Source organism: Antechinus flavipes, chromosome 1 (genome assembly GCF_016432865.1).
Source record: "Antechinus flavipes isolate AdamAnt ecotype Samford, QLD, Australia chromosome 1, AdamAnt_v2, whole genome shotgun sequence".
NCBI lineage: Eukaryota > Metazoa > Chordata > Mammalia > Dasyuromorphia > Dasyuridae > Antechinus > Antechinus flavipes.
In genome coordinates this window covers 97854265-97866909 of record NC_067398.1, presented here as the reverse complement: position 1 = coordinate 97866909, position 12645 = coordinate 97854265, and the positions used below count along the sequence as shown (strand labels likewise).

Sequence of the window (12645 nt, the reverse complement as noted above, 5' to 3'; positions counted from 1 at the left end):
ATTTCATAAGAATGTAGATCCATAGACGTTTCTCATTAGACAAAGAAAAATCTATAAAAGCTATATCATCCCCGGGGGGTCTATTTTCCTGGTTGACTTAATGGTCTAAAGTACTACTGGTCTGCACCATCATGTGGAAGACCTGTTTGACTGTTCTCCTGATAGCAAGCACTTGTCAATGATTCAGTGTTATTCATTTTGATATATTCAACCCCAGATACAGAACTTTCCTAAGTATTTTATACCATAGTTATTAAGAAATTATTTTAATGTTGGGGACTTAATTTCATCTCTTATATTTTCAATAGTTTTTATTCATTCATTTATACTACAGTTATAGCATATGTGCATTTTTTATAATTTTAAATTACTTTTATCTGTGCAGAAGAGCAACACAAGTATGTGGTATTTATAGTCATCTTATTATGTTAGCTTTGAACTTTTCAAGAGAGTTACAAAATAGAAATCTGCTTCATGAAGTGTTTTGACAGGATAAGATAATGGGCAAAATGTTTATTTCAATTCAAAATATAATATAAAATGATTTCCAACCATAAATGTTTTTAAGCTTTAGTGGAAAAATATTTTTACGATTTTAAATATTCCAATGCTTTCTACTTTTGAGATTTCCTATATCATATTTATTTTCCCTATTCACTTTTACTCCAACTTGGTAGTTTAATCATACCAATTGCAAATTGCTTATATTCTCTTTTAAGAAAAAAGGCATAAAAGAGTTTTTATAAAAAGTGAGTTTTTACATAAGATACTTTTATGGACAATAAAGCTTGATGTTCAATGATCATATGAATTTCTGAACATATGTAATGATATTACATTAAATAACAGTTTACTAAGTATAGATAATTTAGGGTCTTGGTTTTTAAAAATTGCTTTGAAATCTTTTGTATATAAAGTGAAAACTCAGCATCTTTAAGAATTAGCATTGTGGCATTTTTTTAATGGATAGAATTTTTCCCCCCTATATTTTTCTTTCTTTTTTTTTTAAACCTCATCTTATCATATTTAGACTTAACTTTTTAACAATTGAAATTATTCGCAGCAATGTTTAAAGATAAATGCACTATCAGGCTTTGAAATTTTCTTATTTTTGTAAATATTAAGACCCAAGATACAAAGTGAGAGCTATATTGTGGATTAAGTGAAATATCTCAAGGCTGTGCTGTTCTGATAACTGAACCTGAAGTGACCTTTCTCAGACACAATTACAGAGCTGTATGTTTTTCCTTTAATTTCATCAGGGGTTTAATTAGTATACAAATAAAACTTCCCTTATCTTCCTTTCTACCTAATTGGCTTGTCTTCGCTTATATATGAAGTATGTGAAAGTGGGCTGTAATTAGGGTGACCGTGTTAACCTTTTTTTCTCAAACGTACTGTTGCCTAAAGGCCTCAAGGCCTAAAAACAGTGCTTTGGATTATTGCTTTGCAATCACTATGGCTGTCCCATAGGTTTTCTCATGAGCAGAAGGGCTTTGGGTGCTGCAGGTTCCCACTGCTTAACAGGATCTTCATTCTTCTCCCCACTAAATGTTTATTGATTATCTCACTGTTCCAGGCTCAGCCTCCAACAACTTAATATCAGGTGACAGTCAGGAGAGTTCTCCAAGTAATTAGAGTTGAGCATTGGGGGAACAATTAGGAGCAGAGTTATTAAACTTGATTTATCCTATTCTCTCCTGAACAGTTTCTTGGATATCAGAACATCACACTTTCACAATCTACCCTGGTTGAGAAATTAGTGGCTAACCTGCTGCTTATCATTGTTGCCTTGCTGCCTTGAGGCGCACCCTCTTGGTTTCAGTCACTCACTTGGAAATATTAGAGTCCATAAAGTTTATCAGGGGTTTTAATTAGATCAATCTGAATGGAAGAAAAAGAAGCTCAATTAAAAAAAGGCATATTATTTCAAGCCCAGTATTAGAAATTTCAGTTTCATTTTAATTGACAAACGTAGGGTAGTTGAATAATAAGACTAAAATTTTGATTCTTTAAACCAACATTTGCTACTTGAAGAATGAATGCCCTTTTGCCTAGGTAATAGTAATAGAGTAAAGAGCCTTTTCCACTGATATGGCTAGGGCATTGGTATTTCAGAATTTTTATAATGGTATTCCTTATTTCTTTTAAAATGGAGAGTATCATTCTATCAAATTAGCATTATCTAATGCTTTAAAAAAAATTGTACCAGTGATTCCATCAGTTACTGAGACCTTCCTGTGAGGGAGTCCTTTACCAATATAGATAGCATGTCCTCTGTCCTCAAGTTTATAGCCTTAAAGAGTTGCTTAGGGGATTGAGAGAGCAGGTAGCTTGCTTAGGTTCATATAGGCTATAAATATCAAGAGTTGGGAATGGAATCCAGGTTTTCTTGGCTCTAAAGCCAGCTCTCTATCCATTGTATCACATTGTGCTTCGTGTCCACAATTCTTTATTTTTAGTTTAATTATCTGAGAATTTTACACTTTGTAAAACTTACTTGTAATTGCATATGTATATAGTGCATTTTCCTAAGATTTTTTTAGTGTTAATATAGGATGCTTAGTCATCCATGAAGTTTTCTTTTGTCTAGGATAGAGTATGAACAAAACTAAATTTCATTTAGTTTCTCTATTCACGGGAAGGTGAGTGATGTGTACAGTTGAAATGGCAATAAAATGTGTGTATGTATATATTTATATTTTAATGCTATAATTTTTATCTTAGAAAAGAATATTACAAGATTTTTTAAAAGTCAGTTTTATAATGTTCTTAATGGTCTTGGAGTTGATCCCTCTGTGGGGGAAGTTAGCATCGTTCTAAGTTATAATCTATATTCTTCACCCCTATCAATCCTTTCACTCATTAATTATGCTAATCATAACTGGAACTAAAAAAGAAGAAATAGTTTATTGTAGCACAGTATACCAAGCTCCCATGTCTATCTACTTCAGACCATCTTCATTTTTCATATGGATCATTTTAATGTCTGCCTAATTTGATCCATTATTTAATCATTGTGGTAACCAAGGTCAATACCAAGTTATCGCCAATTTATAGTCTTATAATCTCCCTAGTATCTGAGAAGTGACTTGGCTGGATTCAATCTTCTATATAGATGCCAAAATCTGCCTTAAGTACAGATTTGTCCATAGTGCTCTTCTGCTCAAGCATCTTCTTTGACTGTTGTTTTTAGGATAAAATACAAAGTTCTAATTTGGGCATCTAAAATCCTTCCCAATCTGGCTCCAGTCTCCTTTCATGATTTATTATAAATTATGCCTTCTTTCCCTGTTCTTGTACTCTTTCTTCTATTCATAACATCTAATTCTTTGTACAGATTGCCCTTCGTGCTTCAGATGCCTTCTCTCCTCATTTCTACTTTTTAGAGTTCTTCCTTTAAAGCCCAACTCATATACCATTTTTTATGGGAAAATTTTCTTGATAGCCCCGAGATGTTAGTGCTTTCTCATTGTCTCAAAATATTGGTGTTTGAGCATGTATGTGTGTGTATGATCTGTTTAATTCTGCATACCTCTATTAAAAAGTAAGCTCCTTGAGGGCAGGGACTATTTTTCAATTTATCTTTGTATCCCCAACATCTAGCAAAGTGCCTGGTACTTAGAAGGCATTTGTTGGTATTGAATAACTTGATTCTGTAATGGATTGTATGTTTTTGTGGGGAAATCACATTAAGCTTTGAAAGTCTTAAATCTCAGATTTTCTTTAAGTAATAAAATTTTCAGAAATAACATTTCTTACAGGTACTATCTACCAAGTCATTGAGAAAACAGTCATATCCTTCTCCTGATCTCTCTTTCAGTCCCCCAAAACACATATCAAGTATCTTGTTTCCAGAATTATGAGAAAATTCTTTATAAATATTTATGGACTCTATAAATGAGTTATTACTTTTAGGATCAAAAGATTATAAGTTAGAGCTGGAAGAGACTTTAGAGATTATGTAATTGAATATTCTTAATTTTAGATAAAAAAAAGCTAAGGTTCAGAATGAGGTTAAGGTGACTTGATGAGATTTTCTGATATGGATATCAATTTGAGCTTTCAAAGCAATAACAAGATGCATCCTTTAGTAGGTCCAACAAAACTATAAAGTCTTAGCCCATTGATGTTTATCATTCAGGGACAAACTCAACAAAGCTTGCCGAGTTTCCCTATCAGAAGGTTGGCCACTTGATCTCTGTAGTCTAAGATCTAATAAGATGAGGTTTGTGTTATGGAAAGAATTACTCAATTCTGATGAAATGGCAGATTTTTTTTTTTTTTGTCATTACTCTTATTAATTAATTCTACAACTATAAGTAGAGAAACAACTAAAATGTTGTGTTCTATTAATGTAGATCACTAGTGATATCTTCATAAAGGAAGTACAATATTTTTATATCTTTACAAGGCATTAATATATTACATGATATTAATTTGCAATTATACATTTATATATGCACTATTTTGTTCATATATATGCAGCAAGTTATTTAGATCAGCCTTTTCACATGGGAAATGTTTGAGAGCATATTTTTTTGTGGGGGAAAAAAAAACATGGAGATAATCAATAAACATTTTATTAAATGCCAATCTATGTGCCAGATGCTTCCCTACATGCTGGAGTTATGCATACAAAAAGAGGAAAACAGTTCTTACCCTCAAGCATTTTATGATCTAAAAGAGGAGAAGGCACTTGACTTGGAGGCATGGTAGAAAAATCCCAGAGTAGTACAGGGGAGAAATGAGATTTCTGAGCTGAGTTCTTTTCTTAAATAGAGGTTTGGAGTTTGTGGTCCCACCTTTCTGACAGAGAAAGCAAAAGAGTCTAGTGTGGAGGTGAGGGGAAGGATCTAGGTGGAGTACCCAGGCAGATGAGACCTTTTGTAATGATGAGATTCTCTCAATAATGAGTTTCCTGGAACATGGTGGAGTTCTTTTTTTTTTTTTTTAAATAACTTTTTATTGATAGAACTCATGCCAAGGTAATTTTTTACAGCATTATCCCTTGCATTCACTTCTGTTCCGATTTTTCCCCTCCCTCCCTTCACCCCCTCCCCCAGATGGCAAGCAATCCTTTACATGTTGAATAGGTTACAGTATATCCTGGATACAATATATGTGTGCAGAATCGAACAGTTTTCTTGTTGCACAGGGAGAATTGGATTCAGAAGGTATAAATAACCTGGGAAGAAAAACAAAAATGCAATCATCGCCCAGTGTTCTTTCTTTGGGTGTAGCTGCTTCTGCCCATCTTTGATCAATTGAAACTGAATTAGCTCTCTTTCTCGAAGAGATCCACTTTCATCAGAATACATCCTCAAACAGTATCATTGTTGAGATATATAATGATCTCCTGGTTCTGCTCATTTCACTTAGCATCCGTTCATGTAAGTCTCGCCAGTCCTCTCTGTATTCATCCTGCTGGTCATTCCTTACAGAACAATAATATTCCATAATGTTCATATACCACAATTTACTCAACTATTCTCCAATTGATGGGCATCCATTCATTTTCCAGTTTCTGGCCACTACAAAGAGGGCTGCCACAAACATTTTGGCACATACAGGTCCCTTTCCCTTCTTTAGTATCTCTTTGGGGTATAAGCCCAGTAGAAACACTGCTGGATCAAAGGGTATGCACAGTTTGATAACTTTTTGAGCATAGTTCCAAATTGCTCTCCAGAATGGCTGGATGTGTTCACAATTCCACATGGTGGAGTTCAATTAGAGAAGCCTTAAAGTAACAGAACTTTATGTGAAAAATGAGGAAATAAGAATAAAGAAGAAAAGGGGCAGCTATGTGGTGCAGTGGATAGAGCACCAGTCCAGAAGTGAGAAGGACCTGAGTCCAAATTTGGTCTCAGACACTTATTATTTCCTAGCTGTGTGACCTGGGCAAGTCATTTAACTTCAGTTGCCTCAAGGGGAAAAAAAAAAGAAGAATAAACAAGAAAATAATCATAAAGCCAACAAATAGTTTTGTACACTTTTACTTCACATTTTATCTATATATGTTCAGGATCAGTTATTTCTAAAAAAAAAATTATATCTTTTATTTTCACCTCACTTATCTTTTCCAATGTGATATAGTCCTCATCACAAAGAATAAAAAAAGATGAAAAAATAAAACCAATCAGCAAAACTGAACCCATATTTAATTTTTTTTTTTTTTTTTGGCTCAGGCAATTGGGGTTAAATGACTTGTCCAGAGTCACACAGGTAGGAAATGTTAAGTGTCTGAGACTAGATTTGAACTCAACTCCTCCTGACTTCAGAACTGGTGCTCTTATCTACTGTGCCACCAATTTGCCCCCAACTGACCCACATATAAAAGTTCAACACTTTAAAGAAATGCCCACCACTTTAAAGTTTCTTATCATATTTCTCCTTTGGGAGCTACTATTGGAAGGACCCACTATTTTATCAGCCATGGGGATCAAGGCCAATCCCAAATTATCATTAATTTACAATCTTAGAAATTCTGGTGAAGATTGAGAAATGACTTGGCCACTAGCTAGAACACATTTGGCCACTGAAGGTCCCTTGCCAATGGTTTGAAATGTTAGGGCAGCCATCATCTTTCAATCAGAAACAAATTATTTGAAAATGTAAAATATAAAAATTCTGTAAGTATTAATAATCTTTTATGGTTAATTGATATGTGATAAATAAATTTATATTCATCTTGATATAAACATCAGACATGGAGTAAATTAAAATAATTTAATTTTAATCTGCTTATTCCTACCTCTACCTTAAAAATTAGAGTATAACAATAAATATTGATATATCAACCAATCTTAAAGTTGGGAGGGAATTGATTGGATAAAACTGAATCCAACCTATAACTGAGAATCTTTAATGTGTGACAAATGGTCGGTTATTCAGCCTTTGCTTGAAATCTTTTAGTAAAAAAGAACCTACTGACTACTGATTTGCTTCATTTCATTTTTGAATAATTAATTATTAGGAAATTTTTTTTCTTAACCTAATTTGCTTCTTTACCAAGCCACTTCTCTTAGTTTTATTCTCTGGGACCTAATTGGAAAAAAAAAATTACCATCTATCTGTCTTCTGCATAACAGTCTTTCAAATAATTGAAGAATTAATAATCTAACTACTTTTAAATTTTATTATAAGAAGAACTATGTAGTAAAACCATTTGAAACTATAATAAAAATGACAATAAACTGGATATACTTTTTGACCCAGAATTATCACTACTAAACATATTTTTCAAAGAGATCAAAGAGAAAAAGGTTCCACATATAGAAAAACAATATTTATAGCAACTCTTTCTTGTAGGAAAGAATTGGTTAAAAAAAGGATACCTTTCAGTTGGCTAATGGCATATATGATATAGGAATATAATGAAATATTGTCATGGTGTAATCATTGTGACTGAATAATTTATAAAAACTTAAGATTTGTTTGAACTGAGACAGACTGAAGAAAGGAGATCAGAATAGTTTAAAGGTTTGATGACCTCAGTAATGTAAAGGAAAACACTACTGAAAAACTTCAGAATTCTGAAGCAATGAATGACTAATCTTAAACTTTACAAGACTGGCATTGAAGCATCCCTCTGCCTCAAGATAGTGAAATGGTAGATTATAGGTGTGGCTTAGGCATAGATGTTCAAACTTGATAGATTTGTTTTACTTAACTTGGTAACTATCACAAAGGAAGTTCTCTTTATATGAGAAAAATAACTGGGATATGTGTGAAATAGTATGAATAAAACACTTTAAAATGATTTAATAACCATATGGATTTAATAACTTAGATATGCACATGTTGGGGTATTTTTTTTTAACTGGCAAAAGATTAAAAGAAAAAGATATGCATATCTTCTTTAAATAGGTTTCTGTGCTTCCAATTTCAACATCAATACTATTGAATATTTTAAAGGATCTTGATTTGGCTCTTTAGTTTCTTTGACTGCAGTTGAGTATTTACATGCTCTGGTCTGTGATAATCCATGGAGTTATGGAAAGTTAAGACATGACTATATAACCACCATTTACATACTCTAGTTGAATATGTAAAATTTTGGAATTAAGTAATATTAGAAAAATATTTCTTCATATGTTTTAATTTTTAAAAACTTGAAGCTTTCATATATTCAAAAATTTTGGGGGTAAATGAATTTTTAACTTATAACAATAAAACTAAATATTTCCAAAAGTAAGTATATGATCTAGTTGTTAAATAACCACATGTCATTTAAAAATTCTCACAGATTTATAATTTTTAATTAGTGATTAAGAATTTTGTAGAAAATTTGTTAAACCTTGGTGTGTAATGGTCCCAATCTACTTTATAGTCAGTCGGTATTCTTTGTTTAATAGCCTATGGCATAAATTGAAGTTAATTATCAGGGCTGACAAGTAACTCTGTTTTCTGTCTGCTTGCAGAGTCTCTCGGAGGCAAAGATGGAGCTGAGAAGAAAAGATCAATCTTTGCGTCAGCTCAATAGACATCTTACCCAGCTGGAGCAGGACAAGCGGCGACTAGAGGAGAGCATCCATGATGCAGAGAGTGCCCTCCGCATGGCAGCAAAGTGAGCATACAGACCTTGGGGAGATCACTTAAAACAGACAAAAAGATCAATTCTTACTTTCATGAGCAGGGTTTTAGCCCTGGATAATACAGTGTTAGCAAACAAAAGTACAGCTATCTCTCTTTGAAATTCACTGATACAGTCTTAAAAAAGAAAACTCTATGCTCAACGTAGTAAGGGTCTATTTTAAGGAGCAACTTCAGAAAAACATAAAAGTCCTGTACATTCTTATAATATCTATAGTTTTGGCTTTCTGTAGTCATTACTTCTTTGAAACTCTTGTTTTACTGAATATGAAATATTTGATTCATCTATTTAAAAGTCAAATCTTATTTACAAATCTTTCTTGTATACTTTTGCCATGATTGGTCTATACACATAGACAAAATATTTGTACAAATAAATGTTAATTAAATATGATGATCAATATGTTTATTGTGGAATTTTTAGCAACAATATCAATATGTAGAAAAAATTTTAGTAAGAGGCTTTATTATATATTTGTTTTTCTGATTTTACATAGTAATTAATATATACTTTCTGAAGAAAAAAAGATAAACTACATAAATGTACAAAGTACAGATTTTGTATTTTTGACAATATTGAAATTGATATTAACTATGTAAAACTGAAACCAAATTTTTTTCTTGGTATTTAAAATTTTTTTCCCCATGAAATTCTGAAGAAAATTTATTTTCCTTGTACCATGATGTAATATAACAATAACCTGTTTAGAGCATATAGTGGTATTATTAAAATTTACATGATAGTGACTATAATATCTTTTGATTATTATCACAAAATTACCCTGAAATAAGAAAGGAACCACCAGATTAGATCTCAGGAAAGAGAATTAGTAATCTTTGGTTTTACATCTGTGTTTTATTCCTAGCTAGCTTGGGACAAATTTCTTAAGCATTATTAAAAGATTAACTGACAAAAAGGCCAAATCATATTACCCATGTAAAATACTAATTTATGTTTTACAAATAAATATCTATGTATGTGTGTATATGTATATGTATATATGTGTACATGAACATAGCACACACACATGCATATGTATGCATATTTTTTGTCTACGTGGATAATGCTGCCATATAGAAATTCACTTTATCAATAAAAATCAGCAAGTTCTTCCTAGCTTATAGTCTTAGGAAGTTATTTGGGACACTAAGAATTTATTGCTTTTCATATAATCAGTAGTACCATTTCATTCCAGATCTTCCTAACTCCAAAGCTAGCTTTCTGTTCCCTTTTTCATTATGTGTATCAATCTTATCCATATGAACTTATATGGATGGGTTTATATATAAATATATACATATTCATATATAGAGACAGAATATGTGAGGATCAGAATGGCATTATATATATATATATTATATATATATATATATATATATATATGTGTGTGTGTGTGTGTGTGTGTGTGTGTGTGTGTGTGTGTGTGTCTGTGTGTATGTGTGTATGTATGTATGTGTGTGTATATGTATGTATACATTCATGATGTAAAAATCTTCCAGGTATATAACATTGTGCACCTATGTTTTTATATGTAGAAGTGTTAATTTTAAAAATTCATATAACTTAACAGTTTTGCCTTACACTTTTCTCAGTTTTACAGTTGACTAATAGTAACTTTGTAACTTGGAAGAGTCATTTAACCTTTATTTTGTTTCAATTTCCTCAGTTGTCAAAATGACGTGATTAGAACTCATCATCTCTTAATTCCCTTCCAATTCTAACTTTCTCTGATTCCAAGAAAATTAGATGATTTAACTTTATTTCTAAAGTCCTTTTTATACCGATGAACTGAAAACTCAAGAAAATTCTTGGGATATTGTAGTAAGTCTATGTCCTTGTAATAGAAGAGCAATACAATGGTACTAATTTTTAAAAATAGATTTCTTTTAACTTTTAGTAATTATATCCATTAAATATTAAAAAATTCATGTATATCTATTAAGAAATATCATTTTGTGGTAATCTCATATATTTCTGGTCAAAAGCAATGATGTAGATTTTTGTTAAATTTTTATGACAAAAGATGATATACATAAAATAAAAGGTAAAGTATGTTGTATAATGCTTGCATTCATAATGTATTGACATGATTCTAAATATGATTCTAAAATATTTTTCATGAGAATGATTCAGTCTTTAAATTCTTTAGTACATTTTTCCTTATGAACAAAATGCTTATTTTTTTTTAATTTGGAATTTTACCCTTGAAATCTCCTTCCCATAAAGTAAGTACTTTTTTCCTTAGTAATTTGACAGTTCAGCAGTATGAATGAAGGAGTTGGGGGCAAGAAATACTATATAGTCTATATATTTTTGAGAGAACATTGATCCTTATTCTTATTAATAATAATTTATATTTATTATTGTTTTAATAAAGTTTTTGTTTACACAAAAATCTTTTTTTTCTTCTCTTTCTAGAGATAAAGAATGTGTTGCTAATCATATGAGATCAGTGGAAAGTGCTCTTCATAAGGTAATATTTATTTTTATAATTTTATTCAGCTTTGTTATACTATTTACTTGACTTTTTAAATTAAAAAACATATGAGGTATTTTTTATTCATTTTAAAAAACTATTTTTAATAAAATCTTCATTATTATGAAAATATATTATTTCTATTGACTCAAAATTTATACAAACTTAAAAACTCTACCCTTTGAGTATTCTTTATTCTCTTAATAAAATTAAAGAAATGAAAATTGTCTCCAAACTGCCATAATTATACTAGAACCATTTGTGGTCTTTGCTGAATAAACTACAGGTCATTTAAGAATCTCATTTATCATAAAATGTTTGACCATACAAACTATCCCTTTAGCACCATGAAATCTGTTGCTTCAGAAATACAGGCATAATATGTTGCTTTTAGTAGTACTTGTATATCTTAGCGTCACTATAAACTTAATTTAAATTTCTCCTCATTCTTTATAAAAATGAAATAGTAGGCAATAGAGGCACATAGGAAATATAACCCTAATACTGAAATTATATTTTATTTTATAATGTACAGTTCTTTATTGTTTATATGTCTTTAATTGTACATATATAGTGTGTATGCACATATAAATATATGCCCATATATATTAGAGCATAAAGGGAACTTAAATATCTTTTAGTCTTCAATATCATTTTATAAATGAGGTAACTGAGATCCAGACAGATGTAGTAACTTACCTAAGATTGTAATGTGATGGAATGTTTGAACCCAAACCATATTTTCTTGACTCTCAATCTGGTGTTATAGGCTAACTGAAACAGCCCAGCCAAGCTTAGGGGTCACAACTGTGCATTCCATTCCCTGTTCTTTAGTGAAATCAGTCTGTGGAAGGCGCCATAGAAGAAAGTGTGTGTGTGTGTGTGTGTGTGTGTGTGTGTGTGTGTGTGTGTGCGTGCTCGCGTGCCTGCGTGTGTGTGTTTTTGTGTGTACATGTGTGTGCGTGTGTGCACACAGGCACCAACAAAGTTGGAGTCCCAAGTTGGCTCATTGCTGGTTTTGCTCTTGATGGGGCTAAGTACAGCTTGAGTTGAATTGAATGGAAGATCTACATTTGAATAGTGTTGGACTTCTTTAGCTCAAGACTCAATCAGCCCCACCTAGATAAACCACTTTATCTGATACCAGGGTTGGTCTCTCACTGAGGTAGGGTTGAAGGAGATTTTCTCCTTCAAGGATTTTTAGAGTTTTGGGGTTTCCTCTTCAATACTGTTCTCTAGCTCTTCTTTGGTCATGAATTCTTCCCTTCTTCATGGATCTGATAGATAAATTATCCCTTATTCTCCTGTGATGTATCCATTTTGACCTTATTTTGGTGTGGGGTGTGAGATGTAAGTCTTTGCTGAGTTTCTGACATATTATTTTCTAGTTTTCCCAGCAATTTTTGTCAAATAGTGAGTTCTTATTCCAGAAGCTGGAGTTTAGGAATTTATCAAATACTAGCTTACTATAGGCCTCAAATATTGTGTAGATATGCATTAAAAAATCTATTCTATTGATCTACCACTTTTCTCATTGTCATTCTCTTGGATGAAATTATGGAGTGTTTCTGTG

The 12645-nt window shown here is 31.7% G+C and overlaps 1 protein-coding gene across 3 annotated transcripts in view; it reads left to right on the top strand.

The window, feature by feature from the left end:
- CCDC171 (coiled-coil domain containing 171) overlaps positions 1 to 12645 on the top strand; it is a 451802-nt gene that overhangs the window by 294747 nt on the left and 144410 nt on the right. For all 3 annotated transcript variants that reach the window (XM_051987110.1, XM_051987103.1, XM_051987118.1), the window contains 2 exons: positions 8424 to 8569; positions 11015 to 11069. In XM_051987110.1, coding sequence (XP_051843070.1) covers positions 8424 to 8569; positions 11015 to 11069 — 201 coding nt within the window. The remainder of the gene's footprint in view (positions 1 to 8423; positions 8570 to 11014; positions 11070 to 12645) is intronic.